The following is a 14,224-nucleotide window of genomic DNA, read 5'->3' on the forward strand; positions in this document are numbered from 1 at the left end:
TGTGTGTGTGTGTGTGTGTGTGTGTGTGTGTGTGTGTGTGTGTGTGTTGTATGTAAGATTAGAGACTGAACCCTGCCAAAGCTTTCCCCACTGACCTGTGTTCCTGGCCTTCTTTTCACTTTTCAGTTTGACACAGAATCTCACTAAGTAGCCCAGGCTGGCCTTGAACCTGTAATGCTGCTGTTTCAGCCTCCCAAGCATCCAGAACTACTGGCTTGGGAGTTTTGTTTGGTTGTTTGTTTTGTTTTCCTGAGACAGGGTTTTTCTGTGTAGACCAGGCTGGCCTCGAATCCACAGAGATCCACCTGCCACTGCCTCCCAAATGCTGAGATTAAAGGTGTACATCACCTGGCCCCGCTTTAGAAAAACTACAGGTTTTTATCACCAGGCCTGCCTTAGGACTTTGAAAATTTCAATTTAATAATTATGTGTTTCAGCTGGACAAATGTTTGTTAGACGCATACAGGTCTTTAGACATTGTACTTGCTTTCTAACAATCAAGACTGGCCAAGGACGACTGCTTGATTATTTGCAGATTTCTGAGAAACACTGGATTAAAAAGGAAGCCACAGGAATGTATAACAACTATTATTTACAATGGCTTTTCAAACTGCTAACTTGTATAAATTGACCCAGTCATCAGAACAGTGATAATTACCCTGAAATGATGGCTAAGTGCCATTCTGTACTTACCTCCAAACAGTTCCAAATCTCTTAAGCCCTCAACAATGAACTTTTCCGAGACCCACCGCTAAAGAGGAAAACCCCAAAGAGAATTAGTATGTCTTCTAAGCCACAGCAAGGTAGCTATCAGCCTTTAGAGACAAACAAGACAACCACCCCACAAAAACATAACAATAAGCAGTATAACTGGACTCATTTCCATGGACAGGTTGAAAACAATCTTGAAATTGGCACAAAAAATAGATTCATTCCTTTCCCTAGCCTTCTGTATCTAACCTTAAGCAAAATGATGACTGGTTCATAAATGTGCTAGGAGAAATACATGGAACTGTCCCTAATAATGAATATTGTTTTCTCTCCTATCAAAACTATCTTTGGTTCCATCTTGTTTATTCCTGGATCATCAATGCCAATTTGAAAAGAATTACTGGAATTCAACACATAGAAAACATGAAGAGGAGACCTCTCCACAAGCCTCTGCTCCCTGATGAAGATCCCAGCACATCCCATATTCTTTTATCTACAAAGCTATCTTCATCTGTTTGGTTTTCACCTTTTTGAGACAGGATCTCACTCTGTCATCTAGCCTAGTCTTAAACCCATTACTCTTCCTTCAGTCTCCCAAGTTCTGGAATACAGACATGGACCACCAATGCCTGGTTCTTTTTTCTTTTTAATATTATCTATTGATTGTACAAAAGGATGAGTTTCCTCATGACATTTTCCATGGATGTACACCCTGTACCTTGATCACATTCACAGTCCAGCACCCCCTTGCCCCTTCCCCACTCTGGTTCCCCTCTGTCTTTTCAAATAGAACCCCTTCTGATTTCACATCAAAGATTAGCATGTTATCCTCCGTTAGGGCACACCTGTCTTCGCAGTATCACTCCAGGCTGCGGAAGCAAGTACATTTACAAGGGTTTCCAAAGACTTACTTTCTATCAAGTTCCCCAGAACTAAACCAGCGTAATCAATGTATGCCTGGCCAGCCCATTTCAAACAGGTTTTAGATTTCCATTATACTAATCAAGGGTCTGGTTTCGTCCTAATCAGGCCACGTTAAAATAGGAATGTGGCTCACAGTTAAAAGCAATGGAATCCAGATTGTGTTTCACTTCATGACTGGCGTTAAAGCTTGGCATGGAGGCATTCTTTCCACTGAGTGGAGCTCAGGCTAAGGGGAGGGTTACCTTTGCCTCTTAACACTTTCATTTATTCCTTACAATGTAACTGTTTTTATGCATGTAAACACAGGAAAGGGAAGATTAAAAAACATTCTAATATAAGCTATATAATATACACTGAAACTATAACATCCCTTTGTCCTCTTCTGTAACAATTTTCTGAGTTAAAAAAAAATCAAATTTAATGTAATAATTTGTATGCACTATACTACATAGTATAATTTGGGAGAGTGGTAATTTTTCATAACACTTAAATATGATTAAAATCTTTAAATAATCATTATTGCATTTAAAAATCAAGTACTCAATAAAATAGGTAAGATACTTTGTTTTTCGAGACACGGTTTCTCTGTGTAACCTTGGCTATCCTGGACTTACTTTGTAGGCCAGGCTGGCCTCAAACTCACAGACATCCACCTGCCTCTGCCTCCCTGAGTGCTGGGATTACAGGCATGTGCATAAGCTATTTTCAGAAAAAGGTAATTACATTCATTTATCTGGGGGAAGGGATGCACATGTGTTGGTCAGAGGACAACATGGGGATTTGTTTTCTCCCTCCATGTGTGAATCCTCAGGGCTAGAACCCAGGTCGGTCATCAGGCTTAGCAGCAAGAACCTGGATCTGCTGAGCCAGCTCCGTGGCCCAGAAGCTACTTTCTAATACAGTTACTGGCACTTATAAAGAATCTAAACCCAGTATTTTTCCTGAAGATCAATCTGATAAGATTTTTCCTTCTAAAACTTTTACAGGAAAGAGTGGGAACCAAGTCCTCCTTTACTACAAATTATACAGCTGAGTTTCCTGAGTTTGGGGAAAATCGCAGACGTCAGCACATCTGAGTGCTAAGTCTTGGCCTGGGAAACTGCCTTCATGATCATGGCATCTCCACTGCCAGGTGAAGATCCTTTTTTTTTTTCTTTTTACATTTATTTATTATGTGAATGTGTGTCATGGAGTGTGTGGCCTGCAGAGGACATGTGGGAGTCAGGTCTCTCCTTCCACTGTATAGGTCCTAGGAACTGAACTCAGGTGGTCAGGCTCAGCAGCAAGCACCTGCACCTGCTGGGCCAGCTCACTGGCCCCTGATAACAATTTTAAAGGGTAATAAATTTTTCGAGTTAATTTTAAAGACTCTTCATGACTGTATTTAGAAATGTAACTACAATCTGACACTGATTTGAAAGACATCAATCCACGTAAAACAGAAGCAGGGAGATTTTTACCAACTATGCAACTAAATAGAACTCATTTAACATGTGACAGATCAAGTCCTAAAATAAGCCCCCTTCCTGTTTCTTTTTCACCAGACAATTGTGAATGTCACACAAAACAAAACAACAACCCACTACAATATCTACCCAAATACTTTTAAGAAAGGAAAACTAGGAAGCCAGAAGAATGGAAACACTCACCCTGATCCGCTCTGGTTTACTTACAAGAAAAGACATGGGTTCCTACTGTGTGAACCTACTTCAATTTCAAAAACTTAAACCTAAAAGGAAAATAGAAACAGAGAGGGTTGGTTACATCTCTTTTTATAGAACTATTTTCCCCCTGAAACAAAGTGTCCTGTGGCAGAGGCTGGCCTCAAATGCACTATAGGGTAGAGAATGACCTTGTATTCCTGAAACTCCTGTCTCCACACGCTGAATGCTGGGATGGCAGCCATGCACTACACATGGTTTAAGTAGTGATCAGGATGGAACAGGTGTTTTCTTGAGTGCTAGGCAGGCACTCTACAGAGCAACATCCGCAGCCTAGATAAAAGAGCTGTTGAATAAAATGTACTACTGGTCTACCATATTTAACTTGCTAACTTCCAAGTATTGTTTAGAAGAGTGTTGAGTGACAATAAACTTGGATATACTGGGGAAGCACATTGTAAAATTGCCATTTCTATAAGAAAAGAAGTTTGGGGTCAGGCATGTTGGTACACTCCTGTACTCTGAGAACTGTAGACCAGTGTGGGCCACATACACAGCAGGACTGTTGAGAGAAAGGCAGGGCACGGCAGGGAAGAAGCGGGTGCAATGGAGGAATGGGAAGAAACTTCTTCCACCTGAGAGAGGCTAGTGCAAAAGCCACAGTTAACAGACTTAAAGTGAGCTTCTTTAGAAAACAAAGCAAGGAAGCCTGGTGTGCTGGCACATGCCTTTAATCACAGCACTCAAGAGGCAGAGGCAGGCAGATGGCTGTGAGGCCAGCCTGATCTACACGGTGAGTCCAGGACAGCCAAAGCTACACAGAGAAACCCTGTCTCAGAAAACAAAAACGAAGCAGGGGCGTCTGCTGTCTTGTGCACATCACTCCACGTCTGCCATCCGTCTCCACATATCCCTCCAGTACACCCAGAGCTATGGGCACACAGCATAGAGCTCTCTGGCTTCCTCCGCTCCTTTTTTTTTTTTTTTTTTTTTTTGAGACAGTTTCAGGTATCCAGGGCGATCTCTCACCAGATATACAACAGAGGGTGACCTTCAACTTCTGATCCTCCTACCTCTGCTTTCTGCATACTGGGATCTTCACACCACACGCACCCAATAATCTTTTTCTTTGTCTGATTTAGTGACACTTATTGTAAATACAGACACAATTTTTAGTTTGAATCAAAATGTTCAGTAAACTGAAGTGACTTTCCTCTCTTTGCTGTGGGGCCTTTGGGCATGCAAGGCACGCGCTCTACCTGTGAGCCACAGCGCTGTTGTTTTTGAGACGAAGTCCTTTATATAGGCTGCCTTCAAACAATCCTCTTAGACTCCAAGGGCTGGGATTACAGGCATGCCAGCTGCACCTGGCTGAAAGTTTAAGACTACTTACTGATAACATGACTGTGTACTTAAGAGATTCTAAGGATTCTACAAAAGAAAAACATTTTTAAGATGGTTGTGGTGTTGCATGCCTGTAATCTCAGCACTTGGCAGATAAACACAGGAGGATCAGGAGTTTAAGGTCATATTTGCCTATCTGTGACTCTGAAACTAGCCTCTGATACATGACCTCTGTCCAAAAAAAAAAAGACAAAACAAAACATTAGACCTAAACACTGCACAGCAGACTGGTCGTCCTGGCAAAGACCTGCAATGTTAAAAGTTGGGAGGCAGGTGCAGGAGGATCAAGAGTTCAAGGCCAGCTTGGCTACAGCAGAGATTCTGGGTCAAGGAGAAAAGAAACACAGACATTCATCTGAATACTTGCTGGAGCCCACCAGCAGAGTCGAACAGTACCTGAGTGGGGAGTGAGGACAAATCACACTTCACACGGGATCGGCTTGAGAGAGCTGTCAGTCTGACTGAAGAAGTGCGGGTGTATTCCAGGGTTCATTATTTATAGACAAAGCAAGCAAGTCACATCAATACAAAAAGGTGTGGAACCGCCTAACTTTTTTTCAAAAACTACTTCCCCAGGTGAAAACATAACAAAGCAGCTTAACAAGCAGCTCTCCACACCACAGTGGGAGTCCTAGAGATCCAACTCAGCTCATCAAGCTTGGCTGCAGGTGTGTTGCTTCAGCAAGAGGCCATTTGCGTCCAGGTGCCGGAGGTTTCCGGGTCACCTGGAGCATCGGGACTGTCTCTCAGGCTGGCTTTGTAGCTGCATCCCAAGGCTCTCCACAAACAGTAAGGGGCTTTCCTTTTTTATTACTACTCTTGTGTGACATTAAGATCACTATGCTGGCCAGGTGCAGTGGCGCACACCTATGATCCCAGCACCCTGAGAAGCAGAGGTGGGCTGATCTGTGAGTTCCAGGCCAGCCTGGTCTACAAAGAGAGTCCAGGACAGTCAAGGTTTCACGGGGAGGAGAGATCACTTTGCTGCTTAAAATGCCCTTAAAATACAAAACTATAGTAGAATGGTAAAGCAGGTGGATGACATTCAAAGCATAAATCCATTTTTATCAAGAACATTTGACATCACAGTAAATTGGCACAGCAATATTCTCGTAGACAGATAAAGAAATAGCTTTAGGGTTCACTGGTTTGTGATGCTAAAGATCCAGCCCGGGGCCTCACGTACCCTACCACTGAGGCACAACCGGTCCCAGATAGACTGTCATTATTTACAACAAATCCTTATTTTTAAAACTCAACTACTACTGGAGATGACTGAAGTCCTCAGAAGAAAGAAGAAGCCTCAGGTTAGGCTAGTGTGACTAAAGCCTATACATTTTGGCACAAACTGAAAATGTACTTTAGGGTAGCCTGTATTTACATTAAAAGTATAGGTCAGGAATGGCTGAGCTATATAGCATTTGTCTAGCATGCCCAAGGCCCTAAATTTAATCCCTGGTGTAGAAAAAAATAATTTGTAGTTTCATTTTTCTTTACCCGAGAGAGTGGCTATGATGAAAAGGTTTATACATTAAACCTGGAGAAGGGTGTGGTGCCTCTAATTTGTCTTAAAACCCTAGAGTATATGTTGGTGTCAGCTTTCTTTATCCTCAGGTATGTGCTTCCTTTTAACACACTGGAGCGCTGGAGTCTGACACACACAAATGGTGTGAGACATAAGGCACACTCCGGGGAGTTGGACCTGAACAGACTGGAAGTGGGATGTGAACCAATAAACAGGACAAGGGAATGGACAGAGAGGGATGAGCCACCTATGGAATTCAGCAAAAACATGGCTAATCGGTGGTGGGCCTGGAATATCAGGACTATGGAAATTGCAAGCCAAGGAGTGTAGCTATTCTCTAGTAATTGCTCTGTCTTACGCAAAGGTGTATCGCCACAACAGTGCTGGCCACTCAGTAAGGCTGAATAACTGCAAATGTAACGTGCGTTAGCGCTTAAACGCGCTCTCCCTGTGTGTGAGGACCATGGTGGCCTTCCACGCATGCAAGCGCACGGCTGTGTTAGCAGGGAGTGCAAAGCCACTGCAGGTTTGGAAGAGACTGAGGACACACAATGGTGGCTATAGCAGTGATCTCACATCACCTCAAGATCCTGTTAAAATGCACGCTTCCATCCAGGAGGTTCAGACACACTCCCTGGAGGGGACAATGCTGTTGACATGTGGACCACGGAATTAAGCAACATTTGAGAAATCATATTTGGAAGAACATTCCGGAAATGTTAGTCAATAAAGGAATGATGAAAGGGAGGGGTAAAAATAACCCAGAGAAAAGCATGCTGGGTGCAAAACAACTTTCCTGGAGATAAGAGCCTGTAGCAGCAGAAGCAGCAGGAAATAGGTGGATGGCTAAGAAGAAACAAATTATAAAGCAGTTAAGTATCCCAGGCTATCCAGCGCATTCTCTGCCCTTTGGATAATTTAAGACAGGGTCTCCTACATATGAAGCTGACCCCAAAGTCACTGTGGAGCTGACAGTGACCTTGAACTTCTGATTCTTCTGCTTCCATGCTCCTGCCTGCTAGGATTACAGGTTTGCACCACCAAGCATGGAGAATATCTTTTACAAACTCTCCTGGATATATGGTTGTGTAGTCCCTGACTGAAAACTGCAGAAACTTAATACCTTATCTGGGAACCCATTCTATAACTGATGATTCTGTGTTTGTGTTCTTGAGCGTTGGGGGTGTGGGGAGGGGAGATTAATGTGCCACTGAGCCAATGCCAGAAACTGGGAAGCTCAGAGGGAGAAGTGGCTGTCGGGGAAGGATAAACTTACAGAATTTATTCATTTGGCGTATGTGTATGTGCATGAGTGTGCAGTGTATGCCAGGACATCAGGTGTCTTCCTCTACTGCTCTCTGCGGAGCTCAAGTTTAACTGATGTTGAGGGTTCAACATCAGTTATATCATCCAGGAGGAGGGGATAGCAGTTTGTTAGAAAGGTAGTATTGATGTTTAAAAAGAGATTATAAATGGCTATGTGGATTTAGAGGTCAACAACTAAGGCTACAAAAGTGACAGGAATCAGAAGCTGAGAATGGTAGTTCATGCTACCAGCACTCAGGAGACAGGGATAGTAGGAATTTGACATCATACTTGGCTACAGCCTCTCTCTTAAAAAAAAAAAAAAAAAAAAAAAGAGCGGACTCTAAAGACCCTGCTTCTATTTTTGTCCCCAGTCTAATGCTGACACTCAGTAATCACTTCAGGTACCCTATGTTACCTAGGCTTGCACTAACCATCTACTTTCCCCATCTTATCTCTTTTTGGGGAGATGGTTTCTCTGTGTAGCCCTGTCCTGGAACTCACTCTGTAGACCAGGCTGGTCTTGAACTCAGAGATCTGCCTGCTCTGCCTCCAGAGTGCTGGGATTAAAAGTGTGTGCCACCACTCCTTAATTCTTACAGTTAACAATGTATGTATGTATGTAAATGTGTGTGTGTGTGTGTGTGTCTATATGCATGGGGAGGCTACAGGACATTGGGGATTCTGCTCCACCACTCTCTGCCTGAACATAGGCTGGCAGCCTCCAGTTTCTCTTGTCACAGGCTCACGACCACACATGGCTGTTTACATGAGTGCTGGAGACTGGAACTCAGGTCTTTCTGCTTCGGCAGCATGTCCTCTTGTCCACAGAGTCACCTCTCCAGCCACCCATCCACACTCTTAATTGCCTCCTTACCTCTCCCACTACAACAGGTACAAAAAGGAGGATTCACTCGCTCTGACTTTTTTTCTATTATTTTTGTCACTAGTCCTTGAAACTTCCTTCATGTCTGAGGTCACAACCATAAATATAGCCGAAATTCTAAGAAACCAAATTAAGGGTGAAAAGAGTTGACCAGTTCAGCACTATAAGTAATGGCTAAAATATTAGGTTCCTGGCCGAACGCAGAGGGAGGTAGCAAATTTTTTTTGGTAGTGCTGGGAATGGAATGCAAGTCCTCACTAACGATAAGCAAGCACTCAGGCACTGAGCCACACCCTCAGGCTCAAATTTGGTTTATCACCCCTCAAGGACCAGAGTCAGTCTCAGGTGTTGGGTATCTCTGGATAAAGTATCAACTAGTCCATGAAGACAGCATTCACATATTGGAACATGGTTCTACCTCAACAGGCATTTTAGTAAGACCCGAGTCCAACAGTCTGGAAGAAGAGGGTCAAGTTAAGTATCTTAGGGTCTTAGCAGATCAATGAATTGAGAAGCTGGCTATTTCCTAAAATTATGAACAGTTTTATTTAACCACTCCCCTTCCATCGCACTCACTCTCAGCCACCATACCCAGTCCCCAAAACCTCTGAAGGCACTTAAGACAATTAGAAGCTCTTCGTTTTGACCAAAGCAGAGGCTAAGCCTGATCTTGCTTCCTTAGGACTGCTCAACTGCATGCCAGACCAGCATCCATCGCCCGAATTGAAGGAGGGGTCGAGGGAGGTCAGCACTAGGGTCTGCTTCTACTTTGAGGGAGAAGGACAAAATGATATCTGGCCCCAGGCACCCCATCTGGAAGCCCCGGAAAGGATGGGGAGGACATGCAGGAGCTAGCCTCGCCGGTCCGGCAACTCTGCTCAGCGTCTCCCCAGTCAGGCCTAAGCCTATTTTGCTCTCAGGCTGTAATCCCTCAAATGCGGGAACCCAGAACCCAGGTTAGATGAGGGCCCGAGGAGGGCGAGGGTGAGCCGGGACGGCCGCTGAGGCCCACCCCCAGGAGATGGACTCGGCGTCGGGCGAGAGGGTCTGCCGCCGGGAGCGCACCAGGCGGCCCCGCCACCCGGTACCTGGTCTGGGAATCAGAGCGCAGTACCGACTCCGTCTCGGCTCCGCCTCCTCAGTTTTGTGGCCGCGCCGCCGCCAGGCCGGTTGCTGGGAGGGAGGTACGCAACGTGCCATGCGCAGTGGAGGGATTCAGGGAGGCTGCCCGAGCTTCGCCCCGCCCCTCCGGCGGAGGCAGCCCCGCCCCTCCCATGGAAGATCCTCCTCCTTGCCCCGCCCTGCAGAGGAAGTCCCGCCCCGCCCTGCGGAGGAAGCCCGGCTTTGCCCCGCCCTGCGGAGGAAGCTCCGCCCCTCGCCTCCCGCGGAGAAGCCCCGTTCTCAGAAAAGCCTCCGCCCTTACCCCGCCCAGCCACACCCCACCCACCCGTCCCCTCCAGCGGAAGCAGCTCAGCCTTTTCCCGAAGTGGGCTTCTGCCCCTGCTTCCTAACTCACCTTCGGCTTGTAGACCGCGGAAAGAAAAGGATGGAGGGCTAGCTATAACTATTAACCTGGCTTCTTCTGGGAGAATCCCCGGTCCCCCCCTCCCCGCTGCCCCTCGCAAATCATTCCACCTAGTAGGACTTAAATGGGAGAACACTTCCTATGCCTTACTCGGGTCTCTCTCAAGACCTTCGCGGTACAAAGTAGAGAGAAAACTCACCCCGTGTCTGTGCCGCAAGTTCCCCCTCTGTAAAGCTCAACTAAACGAGGGCTGTCTATTTTTGTTCCTGAACCCTTCATCCATAACTTTTTGTACTGGGGCTTTTTTGAGACAGGGTCTTAAAAAGGGGCTGACTTTGAACTCGGAGATCAGCCTCTGCTGGGATTAAAGGCTTAGTGGTGTGTCCCATTTCTAGGAACCGTGATGGGTTTGCCTTTATGAAAGAAGACAACGAGCAGAGGACAAGGCAAGTACAGGACGGATGAAATGAAGCACTCCAGATGCAGCAAGACTTCCTCTTGTGTGAACTACGGATTTTCAGTCACTTCAGTTGCTGTGGGGTGAGGGCCCAAAATATCCGTGTATTTACCAGTCAAGTAATGAATACTTGTTTTTTCCAGTTCTGTCTCCTCACAGGCTTACACTGGTCTAATAACTTCCAAAAAGTCTAAGTTTGACAACATCCAAACGGGGACTAGATGGAAATACATCACCCTCACCTGGGGATCTCACTGTTTTACACACCCCTGTGGCCTGACCCAGTGGTTTCACATCCCAAAGCACAACCTCAGCCTCAAAATGTTTCTTTTAGCGTCGAACCTAATGAATCCACAAAAACCAAGAGACCGAAGGAAAGCTCAAAGTTTCTGCCAGTTCACATGGTTTTTGGAACTGAGAGTATTAGAAAAGGCAGTACCTGAAAACATGCCAAGCTTCCTTTTGTTTTTATTTTTTGTATGTTGTATGTATGTGTACTTGAATGTACGTATGCACACCATCTATGTACAGAAGCAGGCAGAGAGCAGAAGGTGTCATACCCCTGGAACTGGAATGACAGAGAGTTGTGGGTGCTGAATCCTTTTCCAAGGGTAGCAAGTGCTCTTTTTTTTTTTTTTTTTTTTTTTTAAGATTTATTTACTATGTATACAGATCTCATTCTAGATGGCTGTGAGCCACCATGTGGTTGCTAGGAATTGAACTCAGGACCTTTGGAAGAGCAGCCAGTGCTCTTAACCTCTGAGCCATCTCTCCAGCCCGCAGCAAGTGCTCAGACCCATCTCTTCAATCCTAAACTTATGTTTTGAGGCAGAGTCTCAATTCTAGTCCAGGCTAACCTGGAACTCATTCTGTAACCGAGGCTGGCCTTAAACGCTATGATCCTATTTCTTCTGGGATTACAGGTGTGAAACACACTAGGCTATAATTGTCAAGGCAACCTCAAATTGAGTTGTCCTTTCTCCTTTCTTTTCCTTCTTTGGACTGCATTAGAGATTGAACCTAGGGTCTCACACATGCTAGGCAAGCGCCCCATCCCTACAGCCTCCCACAGTCATTATAAAGGGATGTGTAAACTCTAGGTACGGTCATCTGTTTTAATGCCTAGTAACCCAGCTACCACATTTTCCAACGGGGTGCTACAATTTGAGAGTCAGTGTGGCTAAGTGAGTTTACAACTGAGTCACTGCCCACAAATGCTCAGAGAACACCTTCTCCTACACTCTGTTGTGACTGTTGCAATGAGCAGATGCATAGGTTCTAATATAGCAATGCTGCTCAGTCAGAGCAAAGTGTGTAATGAAAGGTCAACACTCAGGGGTTACAGAGTGTGAACCCGGAAGACACAAGCTCCTGAGGCTTTTTAATTACAGTGTTGGGGTGTTTAAAGATTTCCAGAGCTTTCTGAAACTGACTTGAAGACTAAAGGAATGGAGACAGGTCAAACTGGCTGCTTGTGTTTCTGACTTTATTATTCAAATACGTAAACCTCTACATGAAAACACAAATGTGAACTTATTGCTTGAATACTCAAGTGAAATAGGGAAAAGTATTTGGCGTAAAACTAGTTGACTAGAATTACTCAACCTGTAAAATGTTTTCAACTGTATGCCCTTAAGTACTTTACATTTTACTATCTAGTATGATCTTCAAATGGCCATTTTGGAAGTGGGTAATGAGACAAAAGGAAACAGACTTGATTAAAAAAAAAAAAAAAAAAAGCACTGGGAAGGAGGGCAGAGGTGTAGCTCATCATCAGGAAGCTGTTTTCAGTTCTCTGCTAAATTACAGAAAAATGCACATATGAAAGCTATGTAAATACATAAATTTGAAATATGAATGAAAGGGGAGAGGAGTGTGGGAACAAATAAGAGCAAAGTATAATGCTGTGTATGAACATGTTATAATGAAACCCATTATTTTGTATGCTAACTACAAATACTTTTGAAGAATGAAAAAAAAAAAAGCTGTAAGAATGAAAAGCAGCCCTGACAGGTGGTAGCGGTGCAGGCCTTTAATCCCAGCAGTTGGGAGGCAGAGGCAGGTGGTTCACTCTAAGTTCAAAGGCCAGCCTGGTCTACAGATCTAGTTCCAGGCCAGCCATGGCTACACAGAGAAACCCTGTTTCAAAAAACAAAACACACACACACAAAAAAAAGGAAAAAAGAAAAGCAGCTCAACAGATAGGTGAGGCAGTACTACCTTACTCCCCAGTAACTCCCAAGGAAAGGAATACTTTACGAAGGCCAGAGTAAAAACCGGAACCTGGAAGACAGCCTGGAACACATGGGACCCTGTCTCAAACTATAGGTAGGGCAATAAGTGAGCTTGGCAGTGCCCTCCCAGCTGCCTGAAAGGCCAGTGCGGGAAGACCTGAGCCTACGAGTTGGAAGCCAGCCTGTAATGTTTAGCAAGTTGTCCTCTCAGAAAATGAGTATATGTGGCGGTACTCTCCTATCTGCCCAGCACTCGCAGCTGGGGCAGGGCACTGCCATGAATTTCAGGCCAGTCTGGGTTATAGATAAGACCATATCTCAAACAAAGCAAGCAGTAGGAATCACCGTTGAGAAAAATAACAGCTTTCTTTTATTCCTTCTCAGATCAGAGGGCTTGAGACAGCTGCAACTGTACAAACGTGTAACAAAGGTTGTCTGTCTTCCTTCCTTTGTTGACTTAGTTATGTTTAGATGCGCCTACGTGCATGTAATTGCAGCAGAGCTGCACCTTCCCCTAGAGCTGCAGTTACAGTTGAGATTTGAATGGAGGTCCTCTGCAAGGGTAGGAAGTGCTCCTAACCCCTAGCCTTCTCTCCAGCCCTGTTGTCTTCCTTTTGCAATCAAATCTTTTGCTGATCACCAAACAAACACTTGAACCTTAGGAAGTGTGATTAAAGACATGTGCCACCACACTCAGCCAGGCTTCTTCTTACTTTTGTTTCAGTAGTTTGTTTCAGAAGCCATCCCTATGGGTCTAACCCTTCTCTACCCTTTAGCATCATTTAGAATGAGGCAGGAGAAGAGAACCTGAGTGGAGAAAGGACAGGATTTGACTCCTCACCAAATCCAATAGAGCTTATACAACAAGGTGCTAAATAATTTACACACTGTTCTATCTGCTGTTGGATGACTGGAATGAAAATGTCACCCAGTTATTTTCCTCGGTCCAATCACCACATAATGGAGTTCTACATCTTATGCTTAAAATAGTGAGGTTTCCTTGTACAGAAATAGAATTGTAAACAATCCCTCTATTTCCACCATACCCCCCCAGCTCCAAGGAAAAACAAAGTAACAACAAAACACACCTTGTCAGGTCTGACAAAAGGTCAGAGAAGGCTAAAAGAAAGGGTCTGCTTTGTTATACTGGACAGAGGAGAGCAAGAGAGTAAAGCAAAATGCACCATTTGATAGCAGCCTTGCCCTTGTAAAGTTCTTAAAATTATAACACAATTTGCACACATTATCTTTTGGTTTTCAACCATCTGTGAGATAAGCTAGAGAGAGGTCTCCGCAGTTAAGAGCCACTGACTGCTTTTGCAGAGGTCCTTGGCTCAGTTCCCACAGGGCAGCTCACAACTCAGTCCCAAGAGTTCCAGCACTCTCTTCTGGCACATACATGGTATACAGAGTTACATGTAGGTAAAACACATACACGTCTAAAATAAATAAAAATGTAAACTGTGAAGTAGGTAGAAAAATATTATTCCCAGATTCAAAGAGGTTAGTGACTTTCCCAGAAGAAAAAGCTTAGTGACTTTTTTCAATATATATATATATATATATATATATATATATATATATATATATAT

At 44.4% G+C, this 14,224-nt stretch overlaps 1 protein-coding gene across 5 annotated transcripts in view; it reads right to left on the reverse strand.

Annotated features, from left to right (window-relative positions):
- Strada (STE20 related adaptor alpha) overlaps positions 1-9,595 on the reverse strand; it is a 27,995-nt gene extending 18,400 nt beyond the window's left edge. Inside the window, exons 1-4 of one of the 5 annotated variants that reach the window (XM_055592179.1) lie at positions 9,505-9,595; positions 3,488-3,629; positions 3,285-3,364; positions 694-751 (exon numbers count right to left, since the gene is read on the reverse strand). In XM_055592179.1, the coding sequence (XP_055448154.1) occupies positions 694-751; positions 3,285-3,320 (94 nt within the window). In that variant the 5' untranslated portion in view covers positions 3,321-3,364; positions 3,488-3,629; positions 9,505-9,595. Of the gene's footprint in view, positions 1-693; positions 752-3,284; positions 3,365-3,487; positions 3,630-9,504 lie in introns of those variants that run through there. The other 4 variants (XM_055592180.1, XM_055592178.1, XM_055592181.1 and 1 more) reach the window with 4 other exon arrangements.
- Between the last annotated feature and the right edge of the window lie 4,629 nt (positions 9,596-14,224).

This window comes from Psammomys obesus, unplaced genomic scaffold (genome assembly GCF_907164565.1).
Source record: "Psammomys obesus unplaced genomic scaffold, mPsaObe1.curated_primary_1811, whole genome shotgun sequence".
In the NCBI taxonomy this organism is placed as follows: Eukaryota; Metazoa; Chordata; class Mammalia; order Rodentia; family Muridae; genus Psammomys; species Psammomys obesus.